General features: G+C 50.1%; 1 protein-coding gene across 1 annotated transcript in view; it reads right to left on the reverse strand.

Annotated features, from left to right (window-relative positions):
* NR1D2 (nuclear receptor subfamily 1 group D member 2) overlaps positions 1-7,402 on the reverse strand; it is a 31,291-nt gene extending 23,889 nt beyond the window's left edge. The window contains exons 1-2 of the mRNA XM_073333494.2: positions 6,997-7,402; positions 1,555-1,815 (exon numbers count right to left, since the gene is read on the reverse strand). Of these exons, the coding sequence (XP_073189595.2) occupies positions 1,555-1,815; positions 6,997-7,381 (646 nt within the window). The 5' untranslated portion in view covers positions 7,382-7,402. The remainder of the gene's footprint in view (positions 1-1,554; positions 1,816-6,996) is intronic.
* Positions 7,403-18,675: the final 11,273 nt, after the last annotated feature.

An 18,675-nucleotide genomic window follows, 5' to 3' on the forward strand; every position in this document is an offset into this window, starting at 1 on the left:
GTACATGAGCAGTCCCGTCGAGTGCTTCCATGTTTGCCAAACAATGTACAAAGCAGAAGAGGAGGGGAAAGGTCTTACTAAGATCTTGGATTTATTTATTTTAGGTGGGGGTTGGGTGGGAGAGAAATATTTTTTAAAATAATCTGAAGGTTTTTTGAAGTACAATGATCAGACTTTAGGCTTGGCCTCATAATGCCCTCAAAACACAAAACATGAGCATAAGTGCTGGAACTAGGAGTGCTGGGGGTGCTGCTGCATCCCCTGGCTTGAAGTGTATACAGAGTTTACAATTTGGTTCAATGTCTCTCAGCACCCCCACTATAAAAATTGTTCCAGCACCCCTTAATAGGAGGGTTGTCCAGAAAGTTTGACTTGCAAAAAATATTTTGTCTCGGGTAAAAGAAAAACATCTAAATTCAAATTAAAAGCTTACTGAAATATCTTCTGACCCATATATCGCTGCAGTCACTATTCAATGTCAACATTCTTGTAAAAAAAAAAACAAAAAACAACTGGGGATCACTTTTAGCTTGCAAAGATTGCTTAAAAAAATTCCTTTATTGCTGAACTTCTGATTATCAAAGAATATATAATGCAGAAACACAGTAACTAAAGCAAGTTGAAGCCTACAGTATAGTTGCAACGATCAGCACCCCTGTAGTTCTGACCATACCAACTTTTAAATTTTATTTTATTTGTGGTTTAAAAAAAATAAAATCACTTGTAGCTGGAACTTAGTGCACACGTTCTGAACACATTTTTACTGGTGTAAGTCTGGCGTAGTTCCTGGAGAAGGAACTTGTGTGCACGCATAGTGGCTAGCGCAATGAGGTCCTGGGCCCTGACTGGGACTCCTAACTGCTACCACAATATAAACTTATAAAATGATTCCACTGATCTCTGTAGTAATTAAACATAAACATTGATGTAAATAAGAATTTGTTCCTAGGTTTGAGACTGTGGACTAAACTGTCTTTTAAAATGGTATTTGGCCAGGTTTCAGTGAAAGGAGGACAAAGAGACTTGCAGTAAACTTTGTTTTAGCACTTAACATAATTTCAAAACTGTTGGGGCTTTTTATAAAAAAAATAAAAAATTAGTGAGAGTTCTTGATTTAAACTTACTTGTGGGCCAAAGGACAATATGGCCTGTTGGCACCACTTTGCACTGTGAGCAAGCAGTTCCAGGTCTGGGAGCGGCATCAGTGCATTTCATATCCTGGATCAGTAAAACTCAGGCACATAGCAGAGGTGATGAGCTTGAGCTCAAGGAGTAGGGTTGAAAAAAGATTGGAAAGATGGCTGATTCAGGCTGAAGTTGTGGCTTCTGTCTAGCAAGAGGCTGTTTGCTCAACATCTTGGCCAGAGAATGAGCACCATAGCTACCGCTGTCTAGAAGGAAGGAAGTTAGAGATTAAGAGTGGAGAGAAAATTGTGGTCTCCAGAATGAAGGCTGGGGGTGTCCTCAGGCCAGGTAAGACCAGCCATCAGTTTGAGACAGTGGAGCACGACAGTGCATGTTTAGCTGCCTGATGATACTTCAAAACATACATACTTGTAAGTCCACCATGGCCCTTGGTCAATCCAGCAGCACTCGACCGACTTGTTTTAACGGCACCATCTAGCTGATCGTTCTTTGGTGCGCCGTCAGAACCCTCGCTGCTCCTACTGTTACAGCTGCTCTCAGAGGTGGAACTGTTTGGTGAAGATGGTACAGGCGAAGAGGATGACTGGAAACTACTCTCTGAGCTCTCACTGTGACAAGAGGCTGGGCTAGACGCTGAGCTTGAAGAGCTGATGTAAGCAATCACACCCCCTGGTGGAAGGAAAAGAAAAGACTGTAATGACAAAATACCAAATGTCCTTACACAGCTTGCAAATGATCCACTCCCTGAGCTGGCACTACCTGACACAGCATGCCAAGTTGTCCTTACATGTGCCTCTTTCAAACCCCTCCCCCAAGCTCATTTCTTTCCATTAGCTTTCCAACGACTGACCTCCCCTTCCACCCCATCTTCTCTTGCCCTCACACCTGACCTCCTAGAATGGAAAATGAGATTAGATAAAAGAGGAAGCAGGGGATGGGATCAACAGCAAGTGTAAAAAGCTTGCATCTGAGGTGGTGGATGGTGGGGAGTCACTGGAGGGACTCAAAGCTGGGAGGATATAACCTGATCAAAACCTGATCTCAGAAGCAATGTTCTGAAGGGAGTTCAGGGTAGGAGGTACAAACTGGATGGGGAGAAAAGACTAGATCTTAGAGGTGTTATGGAGACAGAAGCAGAGATCATTTAGATTAGGATAAGACAAAGGGCAAAGTGAAAGATGACATCCAGGATACAGGCCTGAGATAGGGAGGAGGTTGGTGGTATTCACAGCAATGGATCAAGCGGATGGAGCATGAAGATAATATAAAAACAAACCAGAACTGAACTCCTTAAGCACCACTTGTCACATTACAAGTCTTTGTAGCTCATTTAAATATAGTTTCAGTTGCCAGGCTCTTTGCAAGGCACTGCACTCCCACTTGCAGGACAGGGAAGCTGTTTAGTCTTAAACTCTTGAGATACTTTTGGAGAAAACAGCTACCTGCTCTCTTTCAGGCATGGAAATAGATTTGTTTTTCATAGGGCCCCTTCCCCAGGTTATATGCCAAAAGAATGATCTTGCAAAGGATACAAACAATTCTTTACTCTTCTTTTGAGAACCAAGTCAGTTGTCATCTCCAAGACCTGATATTTTAAAAGCCACTACAAAGCATTTGTTATTTCACACTAAAATTAGTAAGTGTAAAAAGCTCATTGGCAAAAGCCAAGCAATTTAAAAACTGTGTTTAATTCCTTCTCTGCTCCCTTTGTACTGATGTGGCAAATCCCTTTACATATGACTTATTACATACCAGAATAAGATGATGCATATGCCTTAAACCAGTAAAAGCTACAAATGACAAGGAATGCTTGCTCAACAGATTAAGTCAGTACAGCAGGTCCTGGGTCATAGTGTCTTATGTTAATTATAGCACACTTGAAGATAAATGCTGCCACTCTGTCCTACACTACTCTTTTATACCCTTGTGATACATAAATAATTTCTAGAACACTGAGTGATCCTATACAACATAAAAATTGCAATACTTGGCACAAGAATCAAAGACAGATAGTAACTTGGAATTTCATTGCTTTTGTAAATTTAATTAAACCCCTGCTTCCCACAGGGACATGCTGGCCACCACTTCCTGCAGCTTCCATTGGCTGGGAACGGGGAACCGCAGCCACTGGGAGCTGCAGGCGGCCATGTCTGCAGATAGTCATTGTAAACAAACTGTCTCACAGCCCACCACCAGATTACCCTGACGGGCCGCAGGTTGCCCACTACTGCCCTATAGGATAGAGGGTACTGAGCTGCTCCTTCTCCCCTGAACAGGTGGAAGACAGGACCTAACTGAGGAGTACTGTACAGCAAATTCATTTTAACTTTTCCCCTCCTAATGAGGTTTTCAAAACCAAAAGACACAGGGCTAGATTCACAAGGGGGGGGCCTAGGCCTTGCCATGCTGAGCCTAACTTATGCACCCTATTGCCTAGTAGAATTCACAGGCTCGAGTTAGGCGCTCAGGTTCTGTACACGCATGGTGAGAGGCACTTAAAAAGAGATTCACAGACACCAGCACACTGAACAAAAGCCATGATCTGGAGCAGGGACTTGAAGCCAGGTGAGTGCCCTAACCACTAGGCCGGTCATCCTCATGCTTTCTCTGGCCCAATGGCTATTTAATTATTTATACAAGGTGGAACTGCTTCACTAGGACAGACTGAAAGACAGCCACCCCAGAATACTCAGTAGCCCAGTTGTTCAGGAACTCACCTGGGCAGGGGGAGGCCTGGTCCCTGCTCCACAGCAGGCAGAGTGGGGATTTGAACCAGGCGAATATAAGGACACCTCCTCTATGGTCTTCTGTGTGGGGCAGGTGTACTCAGAACACAGCTACCAGATTGGGCTCAGCAGCGGAGAAAGGCAAGGGAATTCCTCGTTCGTGAATGCTGCTGGAGCTTTGGCCTGAGTTAGGTGTTGAGCTGCTTGGCAATGCCAGGCCTTAGGCAGATTTGTGCATCCCCACCCACAGACTTGGGGACTTTACTAGTGGGACTTGAATGCCTTGGGACTTTGGCAGCTACAGGATCGGGTGGAGCTGAGCCCTAGTTCTGTGAAAGCCAGTTGTGCATAAATGTTGGACTTGGGCAGTTAGGCGCCTGAGTCCCCCTTGTGAATCTAAGACCCACTAGGTATACTAACTATTTCTGTATACTAGGGACTTTTTGGTTACTTGTCATATTATTGAGAAATATATTAAAATTGAGACTATCTTGGAAGATTCTGTGGCTCCTCAGAAATCCTCTGCTCAGATTTTAATATTCTTTCCTATTTAACTGTAAGTACTAGGTTATACACCTGCATTTCAGAAAAACCCACGTATGCGGTACAGAAAAAAACATTTCCCAGAAGCAGCAGGTCCTGATATTGTATCGGCGAGTCAGCGCTGCAGACATAAACTTCTTGACTCTTAAAATAGAATTTGCTAACATAGAAGACAAAGGAATTTTATTTTATCCTAAACTGAATTGTTGTGATGTGAAACTAGTTCTGGATGCTTATTTAGACATATCCACAAAGGATTCTCAAATAAATTTAGAATTCCAAATGATATACTACCACCAGATCATATGTGAACATGTATTTTGAGCAGGAAGTTATATAACTTATTAATTATGACAACCCTGTTATTTATATTTCAGCAGATTATTAAATCTTTGCAAAAAATAGAGTTCAGCCTACCTAGATGCTATTTTAGTATCAGCCTCTATTGTTGTTGCAATAGTGTAGATTGTTTTCCTTTCACCTTTGACATAAAAGTTTAACAATGAAAATAGTTGAAATGACATAGGGTAAAAAGAGAAGACTTTAGGCAAGAGAAGGAAAGCTAACTGGTCTTTCTGCTATAAAGAATTTTCTACTGTACAAGATTATCACATTTAGGTTTAATAAAAGGGAATCATCCCATTCTAGGACAAAGGAACAATCTTTAAAATAGCAAAACCGGCACATTAAATTATCAGCTCTTGCTGAAATAATTTCTAAACAGTCACACCAATGGCTATTTAGCTGCTGGCACAGCAAATGCGTCCTTCCAAAGTCAATTCTGTTTCATAAAGCACTGCCTGATGTTTTTCACTAGAGCCACAGGAACTGTTACATAATCAGCCACTATTATATACAGAATAATAAAACCCAGCCTTTTCACTCAATTTATTTTAAGGGAGGATGCAGGAACCATTGCGTCCTTACTTAGCAATTACTTTTCTGCTATTTTTGTAAAGCTGTAATTCCCCCACCTTCCCATAAAGCCCAGACAGACATTCTAATTCCCATACGGTCAGGCGGGACCTGAGATCCTTTTGTGTAACACGCTGTAATCTGGACGTGTCCAGCCATCTGACTTGCTGGGCTCATTACATGAGCGCAACCATCAGTGAAGGCGGGTCTGCCCCCCTCTTTCACCTGTTACAGTCCTGCTGTTGCAAGAGCCTGTCCACGTGAGAAGAATTTTAAATGTGTCTTCATTCCAATCACATGGGCAGGCACACAAATACAACACGCTATACTGCAACGAGCCAGTAAGACTGCCGCCCGGGGGCCAGCCCTATGCCAAGGGAGGGTGACCAGAAGTCCCGATTTTATAGGGACAGTCCTGATATTTGGGGCTTTGTCTTACATAAGCACCTATTACCCCCTCCTGATTTTTTACGCTTCTTATCTGGTCACCGTACTTCAGGGACCCTAAGTACCTATGGCTTTTACCTACCAGAGCTCTGGGCAACCTCCAGGCACTGCGGGTGGGCAGGGGAGCAAGGGCAGCACTTCTCCTCTGCCCAGCCACCATCACCTGCACACCCGACCCCTGGAGTATAAACCAGGTGAATGGGAAGGGGCAGCAATCCCCCCCCCCAACCCCACTCTGCAAGCGTTCTAACCACGTCCCAGCCGAAAGGAGCCGCCCTCCGTGTTCCAAGGTTCTAGCCACGCCCCCTTCCGAAGGGAAAAAGAACACCTGCCCCCGCCCGCAATGCAACGCCTAGAGGGGGCGCCTCCCACTCCAAAAGGCGAGCGGTCAGAACCTTGGAACACCTGTGGGGGCGGGGTCAGAACGGTGCAAACCCCGCCCGGCGCTCCGGTGGGCGTGGTCAGAAGCGCCGCAGGGATCGGGCCTCCTCCGCCCCACGTGTCCCCTGCGCACGCCCGGCTCCCGTCACACTCGATGAATGTAGGTCACCAAAACAGCGGCCTCTGGCGGGCCTCACGTGTCCGCGCCGGCAGCCACCCAGCTGGCCCGCCCCGGCCCTATTATGCAATCGTTACGTCACAGCCCCGCACGGCCAATAAGCGGGCACGCAGCGCGGAACGTAAACAGAAGACACACATGGCTCGGCAAGGGGGTCCATGTGAGGAAGGGCAGGCGCCGGCCACGGGATCCGCAAGGAAGGGGGGCGGGGAACGGGCATCAGGCCGTGGGGGGCAGCCGCAGCAACCCAGGCTCCCCAACATCCGCCACACCAACTGGACAAGAGCATCCGAGGAGTGGGGGGAGGGGTGACCTAGCACCCCTCCCACAAGCGGGGATCAACCCCCCCCCCAACCCAGGGGGATCCCGGCCCCCACAACATGGGGGCAGCTGCCCAGCCCACCCGCGAGACGCTCTGCTGACGCGAGACGCTCCCCTGACAGCGGCAGCCGCCCTGCAATGCCCCCATTCCCCGGTCAGGAACTCACCCACCCGGCGCTAACATGGGGCTCGCTGATCACCCACCCCCAAATCCACAGATCGCCCCACAGTGACCAACACAGCGCCCTCCCGCTTAACCCCAAAGCACCCGCCCTGCGGCTCCCCCCCCCCACACACACACCTCAGCACCCCGAACTAGCAGCTTAGCAAGTCTCTTACCTGCATTGACCTCCATAGTTTCCTCCTCCGGCGAGACGGCACCAAGGACCGCGAAACGCCGGACTGGCGGGCGCGCCACTCTGCGCCCAAGCAGGACTAACACCCCCGACTCTCCTGCTCGCTGCCGCTGCCCCTCCACATGTGCCCCCAGGCTGCCCGCCAGTCGGCACGGTGCCGCGGCTGTCTCTGCGGCGCGGGCGCTCCTGCCCCAGCCCTGGCTGCGCGCCTCTCTGCAAAGCAGCAGCAGCAGAGCCTGGCTGGGGAGGTTTCCGGCTGGGCTGGCCCCTGGCAGGGCGGCTGCTGCTGCTGCTTTGCTCCTCGGCTGCCTCCCCTTTACAACAAAAGCGACTGAGACAGGGGAGAGCCAGAGTGCGGCACTGACCATGTGACTCACCTCCACCGCCTCCCTTCCCTCCCTGCGCGGGCCCCCCTCTCTCCTCGCGCTCTGGGCAGTGCCGGCCCCGCTCCTCCCCCGGCCGCTGCCTCCCCACTCCTTCCCTGGCCCGGCCGCTTCGCCCGGGGACACGCTGCCCTGCAGTCCCGAGTTGGGGGCTAGAGGGGGGCGCGGGCCGCACCCACGTGCTTCTGGGGGTGCATAGGGGCCAGCAATGGGGGGGTGTGGGGGGGGGGAGGGAGCCCCACAGCCCCTCAGCGCGGCTGCAGGACTTTGTGCACTCGTGCTCGCCCCATCCCCAACTTGTTACATGCGGTCGGGGCGGGGGGGGGGCATCAGGCCGGCATCAGGCCAGGGAGCCCCCACCAGCACTCAGAGTCCTGGCAGCCGCTGGGAGGGGAGAGCAGAACTACTGGTGGCCTCACTCCCGCTGCTTGCACCCAACACACACACACAGAGCATCTGCTGTGCTTTCCCTGCGTGGCCTGACGCCAAACTGAAAGGTAATGTTCGTTTTGCCCCTTCCCTGGGACATAGTAAGAAGTCCCATCCCTTGTTGATATTTGGAACAGCAGCCCAAGGGTTAACACAAGAGGCTGGGGTAAATAAATGGTGTTGGAGCCTTTCCGTCCTTTGGCTGTATCAGGTCGTCAAATTAGGCCCCCACACGACAGCACCTAGACTCTCAGTAAGCGTGGCTACATCAGAGCATATTGTTGTTGCAACCGGCAGTGCCAGCCTCCATCGCAAAGCATGTGTCCGCACACAACAGTACTTGCAAGAGTGCAGCAAAGCTAAGCGCTGTGTCATCTGCCACCATGTCACTGGTCTGCTGCAGTGCAGCAGAGTGAATGGAAATGTGAATCCTGGGACTGCAAGAGTGCACTTAGTCCTCCCTGTGCAATCCTTCCCACTGGTTCTCGCCCCTGTTAAGCCACTCCCCTGCCAGTCACATGTAGATGGAAGAATCAGAAAAGGCTCAGATAGGTTACATGACCCTCCTACCCTGAAATAAACCCACTTACTTTCTTTCCCTATGCTGCCTCCACCACCCACTCATCACCCCTGTTCCCTTTAAGGAGTGAAGTATCCTTTGTGGCTGCATTGTATTAGGTGGGAAAGTGGACATCTGGGGGCTTATCGGGGGAGACTGAGTCCAAGGCCAGCACTACCACCTAGGGGCAATACTCTGGACAATGTCGCCTAGTGGCAAGAGTCAGTGGCCAGGAGGCAGGGGAACTCAGGCCCTCCCTGCTCCACCAGGGTCCAATCCAGGACCGAAAGAAATAATCATTCAAAACCTTTGGCCTTGGACAGTGGTTTTCAAACTTTTTTTCTGGGGACCCAGTTGAAGAAAATTGTTGATGCCCATGTCCCAAGGGAGCTGGGGATGAGGGGTTTTGTGTGTGGGAGGGGCTCAGGGCTGGGGCAGAGGGTTGTGGTGCGGGGGTGAGGGCTGCAGGGTGGAGCCAGGAATGAGGGGTTCAGAGTGTGGGAGGGGGCTCTGGGCTGGGGCAGGGGGTTGGGGTGCAGGAGGGGGTCAGGGCTCTGGGCTGGGGGTGCAGACTCTGGGGTGGGGCCAGGGATGAGGGGTTTGGAATGCAGGAGGGGGCTCTGGATTTGGGGGGGCTCAGGACTGGGGGTTGGGATACGGGAGAGGGTCTGGGCTGGGGGTACAGGCTCTGGGGTGGAACCAGGGATGAGGGGTTTGAGGTGTAGGAATGGGTTCCAGCTTTGGGGGGGCTCAGGGCTGGGGCAAGGGATTGGGGTTGAGGTGCAGACTTACCTCCAATGGCTCCCCTGCCTAGAAGCCAGACCCGCTGCTGGCCGCTTCCAGGGCACAGTGCAGTGTCGAAACAGGTAGGCACTAGGCTGTCTTAGCTGGACAGCACTGCCAACGTGACTTTTAACAACCAGAGGACCCAGTGCCTGACATGCCCAGTTGGGTCGTGACCTGAACTTTGAAAACTGCTGGCCTAGGAGACAGGTACCCCTATGTCTGCTCCGTGGGCCACTTCCATCCCCAGCTTCGGATCCTCTGTTGGTGCCACTAGTCTGTCTTGGAGTCCCCCAGGGAGTTCTCACAGGCCACTCTCTGGAGGATCTCCCTCTATCTATGGTGGTTTGTCATACCCTGCATCTGAAGGGTCTGTTGTGGCTTGAATGTAGGGTCTGGTCCTGGCTTAGGAGTGCCTCGACAGCTTCTCTGGAGGAAGCTACAACATGCAAGAGCTCTCCTGCTCTGTCTTGGAGACTGAGCTGAGCTGCTCCCTGTTGAACTCTGTCTCCACTGTGATCATGCCCATAAGGGGTGGGGCATGGCCGCCTGTGTCCAGAGCAACCTCACTTCAATGGTGTGGAGTTCATACACCCCATCGCACTCCCTCCCGCTCTGGCTAGAACTGGGCAGTGAGCATTCCTTCTGCTCTCTTCCTCCCTCCCACAAGAAGAAATCAGTGTTGGCGTGCGCCTTTCCTGGGCAGTGGAGCACTTGAAAGTCATAAGGTTGCAGGGAAAGGTACCACCTCTGAATCCAGGTGTTGGTGTCTTTCATCAAGTTTAGCTAGTGTAGAGGGGTGTGGCCCGTGAGGAGTAAAAGGGATTTTCCTAACAGGTAGTAACGTAGGGCCTCTATGGCCCACTTCACTGCCAGTTCCTCCTCCTCAATCGTTGAGTAGTTTGTTTCTCTGGGGAACAGCTTCCTACTCAAAAACAACACCAGTGTTCTTCACAATCTACCTCTTGGGATAATATGGTCCCAAGACCCACGTCTGAGGTGTCCATCTAAAGCAGTGGTTCCCAAACTGGGGTTTATCAACCCCTGGGGGTTCGCAAAATGTTACAGGGGGTTCTCGGGGAAAAAATCCCTAATGGCAGACAGAGCTGTCCCTAGGGACCCCGGGCAGCACAGGGCCAGCTGCCTGGAGCCCCTGGACTTCCAAGAGCTAAGCAGGTCAAAGCAAGCATATCTATCACACTCAGGAAATTTAAACTTCAAGACTCTTTATAAGAAATGGAAAGGGAGGTGGATATTTTTTACTGTTTTTAAAACTAAATAGGCAGCTAGTATTGTTTTTAAAATTATTATGAAGAACAAGTTTAAGCTTTGTGGTAACATGCATTGTTTGCTTGGACTGCTCAAGACCTGAATGCTTGCGTAGGATGAACTCTTTGAGCTGGCTTCTTAAATACCTTCATGCTGTTTCATATCTGATGTGATATTTCATCTTAGGAGTGCCTTGACAGCTTCTCTGCAGGAAGCTACAACACCCAAGAGCTCTCCTGCTCTGTCTGGGAGACTGAGCTGAGCTGCTCCCTGTTGAACTCTGTCTCCACTGTGAGCATGCCCAGAAGGGGTGGGGCATGGCCTCCTGTGTGCAACTTGATGAAACACAGGAGCCTTGTCTCATAACAGGCTTATTCAAAGTGATACAAGCTACGAAAGTGAGATCTTGGAAAAGTGTTGCCGTTTTCATAGTGTAATAAAAATAATGATAAATAATAATTAATAATAAATAGTGTGTAATAAGCATGTCATAAAAACAAATTTTATATTTACAAGATCACTGTTTTTATAATTTATACTCAGGTAAAGGAGAAAATCCCTGGAAATATTCATTTTTAGGAGGGGTTCGTGAGACTTGACATTTTAATGAAAGGGGTTCACAGGTTGTTAAAGTTTGGGAACCACTGATCTAAAGGATAAATGGTTTTGCAAAATCAGGGTGAAAGAGAACAGGTCCCCGAGTTTGCCAGACCTTCAAAGCCTGGAAAGCTCTGTCACACCTCACATGCCTTGGTCCATTGCACCTTCATGGGTCGGGTACTTTTCACATGGTTAGAAAGGGGATCGGCTGTTGTAGCAAAGCCAGGAACAAAGCACCTATACTAGCCTGCCAGCCCGAGGAACCACCTCACCTGTCTCTTGGTTGAGGGGGCTGGGCAGTTGGTTTTCACCTGGAATTCATCCCCCAGGGTGTACCCTGCCCCACGGTGTACCCACAGAATGTTACTGCCTTCTGGCCCAGGCAGCATTTGGCCAGGTTTTCAGTCTTCTCGAGGGCTCGGGTAACCGCTGAGAAGTGACATAGTCATCTCTAGTGCCAACTGGGAGGATGACCTATGTCATTAATGTATGCAGCAGCATACTCTTTGTGGGGTCACAGTAGTTGATCCATCAGTCACTGGGATTGGTGAGTATCCGAGTGCGTGTTTGCTGAGTAAGTATCCGAGTGTGTGTTTGCTGGGAGGGCAGTGTGAAAGCCTGAGCGAGTGCCTGATTGGCTGGTAGCCTGCAGAGGGCGGGCATTGGGGCTGTCTGTTTGTTTGTTTCAGGGAAGCCTGGCTGTTTAAAAATAGCCAGAGCTCCATGAACCAGCTGAGCAGCGGCGAACCAGCTGAGCAGCGGGGAACAGCAGAGCAGCACACAGCAGAAGTTTGCCTGGGAGTTCGCCTGGAGTGAGCCCAGTGAGGCTTACATCTTGCCAACTTCTCTGATGAAGCTCATAGTAGGAAGGTGATATGGAAGGGGGGGGGTTCAGCTGTTGTGACCTGCACTGGATGTGCCATGTTTGTCTTTCTTCCACAGGACAGAAGCGACTTTGTCTGTACAAAGTGCAAGCTGGTCTCCATATTGGAAGAGAAGATTGAAGGTCTGGAGCAACAGATAACGACCCTGCGTTGCATACGAGAATCTGAGGATTTTCTGGACAAAAGTCAGGATATGCTTCTATGGGCACAAAGCTCTAAAGATTTAGAGCAGGTTGCACAGCGGAGCCAAGAGGCCAGTGAAAAAGCTTGGCAACATGTGACCTCCAGAAGAAGAAGGGGGAATGTCCGGGTTCTAGCAACGCAGACACAGGTAACTAACCGCTTTCATGTTCTCTCCACAGGTACCATTGCGGAGAGTGGACCAGATGATACATCTGTGGGGAGAAAGCAGAAGGAGACTCCGCTGGTTGGAAGGCATGAGATGCACTGTCCTGAGATGGGGGGTTCCACGACCACCACTCCCAAGAGAAGGAGGCGGGTGGTGGTGGTCGGGGACTCTTTCCTCCGGGGGACTGAGTCACCTATCTGCCACCCTGACCGGGAAAACCGAGAAGTCTGCTGCTTGCCAGGGGCTAAGATTCGCGATGTGACGGAGAGACTGCCGAGACTCATCAAGCCCTCGGATCACTACCCCTTCCTGCTTCTCCACGTGGGCACCAATGATGCTGCCAAGAATGACCTTGAGTGTATCACTGCAGACTACATGGCTCTGGGAAGAAAGATAAAGGAGTTTGAGGCGCAAGTGGTGTTCTCGTCCATCCTCCCCTTGGAAGGAAAAGGCCTGGGTAGGAACCGTCGAATCGTGGAAGTCAACGAATGGCTACGCAGGGGGTGTCGGAGAGAAGGCTTTGGATTCTTTGACCATGGGATGGTGTTCCATGAAGGAGGAGTGCTGGGCAGAGACGGGCTCCACCTTACGAAGAGAGGGAAGAGCATCTTTGCGAGCAGGCTGGCTAACCTAGTGAGGAGGGCTTTAAACTAGGTTCACCGGGGGAAGGAGACCAAAGCCCTGAGGTAAGTGGGAAAGCGGGATACCGGGAGGAAGCACAGACAGGAACGTCTGTGAGGGGAGGGCTCCTGCCTCATACTGAGAATGAGAGGCGATCAGCAGGTTATCTTAAGTGCTTATATACAAATGCACAAAGCCTTGGAAACAAACAGGGAGAACTGGAGGTCCTGGTGATGTCAAGGAATTATGACGTGATTGGAATAACAGAGACTTGGTGGGATAACTCATATGACTGGAGTACTGTCATGGATGGTTACAAACTGTTCAGGAAGGACAGGCAGGGCAGAAAAGGTGGGGGAGTAGCACTGTATGTAAGGGAGCAGTATGACTGCTCAGAGCTCCGGTACGAAACTGCAGAAAAACCTGAGTGTCTCTGGATTAAGTTTAGAAGTGTGAGCAACAAGAGTGATGTAGTGGTGGGAGTCTGCTATAGACCACCGGACCAGGGGGATGAGGTGGATGAGGCTTTCTTCTGGCAACTCGCAGAAGCTACTAGATCGCACACCCTGGTTCTCATGGGTGACTTTAATTTTCCTGATATCTGCTGGGAGAGCAATACAGCGGTACATAGACAATCCAGGAAGTTTTTGGAAAACGTAGGGGACAATTTCCTGGTGCAAGTGCTAGAGGAGTCAACTGGGGGGGAGCTTTTCTTGACCTGCTGCTCACAAACCGGGAAGAATTAGTGGGGGAAGCAAAAGTGGATGGGAATTTGGGAGGCAGTGACCATGAGTTGGTTGCGTTCAGGACCCTGACACAGGGAAGAAAGGTAAGCAGCAGGAAACGGACCCTGGACTTCAGGAAAGCAGACTTCGACTCCCTCAGGGAACGGATGGGTAGGATCCCCTGGGGGACTAACTTGAAGGGGAAAGGAGTCCAGGAGAGCTGGCTGTATTTCAAGGAATCCCTGTTGAGGTTACAGGGACAAAGCATCCAAATGTGTTGAAAGAATAGTAAATATGGCAAGCGACCAGCTTGGCTTAACGGTGAAATCCTAGCGGATCTTAAACATAAAAAAGAAGCTTACAAGAAGTGGAAGGTTGGACATCTGGCCAGGGAAGAGTATAAAAATATTGCTTGGGCATGTAGGAATGAAATCAGGAGGGCCAAATCGCACCTGGAGCTGCAGCTAGCAAGAGATGTCAAGAGTAACAAGAAGGGTTTCTTCAGGTATGTTGGCAACAAGAAGAAAGCCAAGGAAAGTGTGGGCCCCTTACTGAATGAGGGAGGCAACCTAGTGATAGAGGATGTGGAAAAAGCTAATGTACTCAATGCTTTTTTGCCTCTGTCTTCACTAACAAGGTCAGCTCCCAGACTGCTGCGCTGGGCATCACAGCATGGGGAGTAGATGGCCAGCCCGCTGTGGAGAAAGCGGTGGTTAGGGACTATTTAGAAAAGCTGGACGTGCACAAGTCCATGGGGCCGGACGAGTTGCATCCGAGAGTGCTAAAGGAATTGGCGGCTGTGATTGCAGAGCCATTGGCCATTATCTTTGAAAACTCGTGGCGAACGGGGGAAGTCCCGGATGACTGGAAAAAGGTTAATGTACTGCCAATCTTTAAAAAAGGGAAGAAGGAGGATCCTGGGAACTACAGGCCAGTTAGCCTCACCTTAGTCCCCGGAAAAATCATGGAGCAGGTCCTCAAAGAATCAATCCTGAAGCACTTACATGAGAGGAAAGTGATCAGGAAGAGTCAGCATGGATTCACCAAGGGAAGGTCATGCCTGACTAATCTAATCGCCTTCTATGATGAAATTACTGGCTCTGTGGATGAAGGGAAAGCAGTGGATGTATTGTTTCTTGACTTTAGCAAAGCTTTTGACACGGTCTCCCACAGTATTCTTGTCAGCAAGTTAAAGAAGTATGGGCTGGATGAATGCACTATAAGGTGGGTAGAAAGTTGGCTAGATTGTCGGGCTCAATGGGTAGTGATCATGGCTCCATGTCTAGTTGGCAGCCGGTGTCAAGTGGAGTGCCCCAGGGGTCGGTCCTCAGGCCGGTTTTGTTCAATATCTTCATAAATGATCTGGAGGATGGTGTGGATTGCACTCTCAGCAAATTTGCGGATGATACTAAACTAGGAGGAGTGGTAGATACGCTGGAGGGCAGGGATAAGATACAGAGGCACCTAGACAAATTGGAGGATTGGGCCAAAAGAAATCTGATGCGGTTCAATAAGGATAAATGCAGGTTCCTGCACTTAGGACGGAAGAACCCAATGCACCGCTACAGACTAGGGACCGAATGGCTAGGCAGCAGTTCTGCGGAAAAGGACTTAGGGGTGACAGTGGACGAGAAGCTGGATATGAGTTAGCAGTGTGCCCTTGTTGCCAAGAAGGCCAATGGCATTTTGGGATGTATAAGTAGGGGCACAGCGAGCAGATCGAGGGACGTGATCGTTCCCCTCTATTCGATATTGGTGAGGCTTCATCTGGAGTACTGTGTCCAGTTTTGGGCCCCACACTACAAGAAGGATGTGGATAAATTGGAGAGAGTCCAGTGAAGGGCAACAAAAATGATTAGGGGTCTGGAACACATGACTTATGAGGAGGGGCTGAGGGAACTGGGATTGTTTAGTCTGCAGAAGAGAAGAATGAGGGGGGATTTGATAGCTGCTTTCAACTACCTGAGAGGTGGTTCCAGAGAGAATGGCTCTAGACTATTCTCAGTGGTAGAAGAGGACAGGACAAGGAGTAATGGTCTCAAGTTGCAGTGGGGGAGGTTTAGGTTGGATATTAGGAAAAACTTTTTCACTAGGAGGGTGGTGAAACACTGGAATGCGTTACCTAGGGAGGTGGTAGAATCTCCTTCCTTAGAAGTTTTTAAGGTCAGGCTTGACAAAGCCCTGGCTGGGATGATTTAATTGGGGATTGGTCCTGCTTTGAGCAGGGGGTTGGACTAGATGACCTCCTGCGGTCCCTTCCAACCCTGATATTCTATGATTCTATGGAAGGTGGTGGTCTCTCCATGCAGGCCGAATGGCATGGTTACACATTGGTAGAGGCCACAGGTAGTAGGGAAAGACGTCTTCTCCAGGGATGCTCTCGTTAGAGGGATTTGCTAGTATCCTTTGGTAAGGTCCAACATGGATATGTATTTGGCAATTCCCAGTCTCTCCAATAACTTATCCATCCAGGGCATAAGGTAGGTGTCAAATCACAATGTCACATTGACCTTTCTAAAATCAATGCTGAACTTAGTTGATCCATCAGGCTTTGGCACCAGTATGATAAGGCTCCTTCATTCACTGAGAGATTCTTCGATAACCTCCCCCCAGAGCCAGCATAGCCTGAAGTTCTTCATGGATGACCTCCCACATTTTCCTTGGCAGCGGTCAATGGTTCTCTTGAACCTTCTGTCCAAGTGTCATGGCAATGTGGTGGTGGGCTAAGTGTGTCCACCCTGTGAGAGACGAGAACACTTCAGGGATGGCCTGAGTCATTTGTATTATTTGGGCTTGTTGTTTCAGGCTGAGCTCTGGCCCCATCAGTTGTGGGGTTGGATCTGGGAGGGACCAATGCCTGAGGCCTAAGCAGGGCTGGCTCTAGGTTTTTTGCCGCCCCAAGCTCCGAGAGCGCGACTGCCCAAGCACGTGCCTGGAATTGTGCCACTCCAAGCATGTGCTTGCTTTGCTGGTGCCTAGAGCCGGTCCTGGGCCTCAGTTTTTGGTTCTAGGGGTTACGGGGCTATCAGCAAGGTCTCCTGTGCCTTCCAGGCCTCCCGGAAGTTGATGTGATAGATTTGAGTCTCTTTCTGTCTCCTAGGCTGTTGGATCTCATAGTCAAGAGGCCCTAGCTACCCTCCTGACCACCTCACACAGAGCTTTCCATTGGGTCAAGAGCTTTTATTTGGAGGATGGGAGCAGCAGTAACACCCTGTCACCCAGTTTGAATATTCGCAATCGGGCTCCCTGGTTATATGTGCTCTCCTATGTCTGCTGGGCTCTCAACAGGTTTTCTTTAGCAAATCCCCTAGCATTTTGAGTCACTCCCATAATTGAAGCATGTACAACATTGTGCCCACGACTCAGGACTCTTGTTCTTCCCAGGTCTCTCAGAGGATGTCCAAGATCCCCCTGAATTGCCTCCTTAAAAGGGAAAGCCCGGTGAAGGCTTGGGGAACCTCACATGTGGCGAACAACAATGATGACAACAACCAGTCCTAGTCCAATGGATCAGTGTCAATGAGTTTCTTCAACATGGACTTCAAGGTCCTATTGAACTGCACCAGCAGCTCAATGGTCTGTGGGTGGTAGACAGATATTTTGAGAGTGTTGACCTTCAGCAACTCGCACAGTTCTCTCATCATTTTGGATGAGAAGTTGGATCCCCTGTTTGTCCATATTTCCTTCAGTATCCCAACCCTGGCAAAGACCTTCACGAGTTCACCCGCTAGGGTGGGTGCGTTTGTTATATGTAGTAGGATGGCTTTGAGGTACCATGTAGCATAGTCCACTATCACCAGTATATATCAGAACCCAAATGTGCTGTTCTCTAGGGGTCCCATCAGATCCATCCCTATTCATTCGAAGGGTACTCCAACCACTGGGAGTGGGATCGGGGGGCCCTGGGTGTCCTTTTGGGCCCTATTAGCTGGCATTCAGGACACAAGGCACAGAAATCGTGCACCTCACGAATGCCCAGCCAGAAGAATCTGAAGACCATCCGTTGCAGTATCTTCTCCCTCCCCAAGCATCTGGCACATGGTACTGAGAGAGCTAGATGTAGTAGTCTCCATTGGAACTTTTTGGGTACCAGCAGTTGTCACAATGTCTTCTGAGTTTGGGGATCTTTCATCACTCGGTACAGCCACTCACTCCAGAGCTCAAAATGGGGACCCTGCTTGATCTGTTGGGTGCCACCCTCTTGCCCTATCTGCTCCCAAGCACAGCTCAGGGTTTGGTCCTCCCGTTGTTCCTGCATGAGGTCCCCATTTTCCAATAGCCTCGTGGGATGTTGAGTCAGGGTTCTTGCCTGACCTGAGGGGTCTTTACCCGGGTCTTCCATCCCCTCTCAGTTAGTTTCTATGGGGTGGTTTCTGCTGCAGGAGCTCCGCCAACCACTTGCAGCCTCGCCCCAATATCAGAGGGTAGGCCAGGGTGGTTGCTAAGGCAACTCGGCAAATTTCCGTGTGGCCCTCTACTTTCAGTCATACTTTGGTCACTGGGTAGGGCCACGCATCACCATGGATGCACTGGAGGTAGATAGGAGTACCCACTGTGTCAGGGGACTTTACCAGACTTGTCGGGACAATTGTCTGGCTACATCTGGAATCCACTAGGCCCATCACTTGGGTGCCGTTAACCCATATTGGCAGCAGCAGCTTGGATGGGCCTTGTTTACAGACTCAGGAGCCTACCGCCCATGCCTATTCATAACTACAGTCCATGAAGAGGCCTTCTTGCCTGAAGTATCTCTCTTGCCCACACTCAAAGCACGGGCTCTTTGACATCACAGTTGGCTGGCTCACTTCTTAGGGAGTGAGTCTTCTGGGTGGAGTATGTTCCCCTCTTCAGGGACCCTAGTCCCCCTTCCATTCCACTTTGGCAATCAGGTTTTGCCCTCCGGCTAGGGGCACTTCTTGTGGTGTCAGCTTGTTTAGCGGTTCTCGATTTTCCCTCCTTGCTGAGCCTCTGCTAAGAGTTGGAGTCTTGCTTCCAGGGGCACTTGATTTCAGCATTATTGAGGCCAGATCCTTGGCAGACACATAGTTCACCATGAGGGA

This window comes from Lepidochelys kempii, chromosome 2 (assembly GCF_965140285.1).
Source record: "Lepidochelys kempii isolate rLepKem1 chromosome 2, rLepKem1.hap1, whole genome shotgun sequence".
Taxonomy (NCBI): Eukaryota; Metazoa; Chordata; order Testudines; family Cheloniidae; genus Lepidochelys; species Lepidochelys kempii.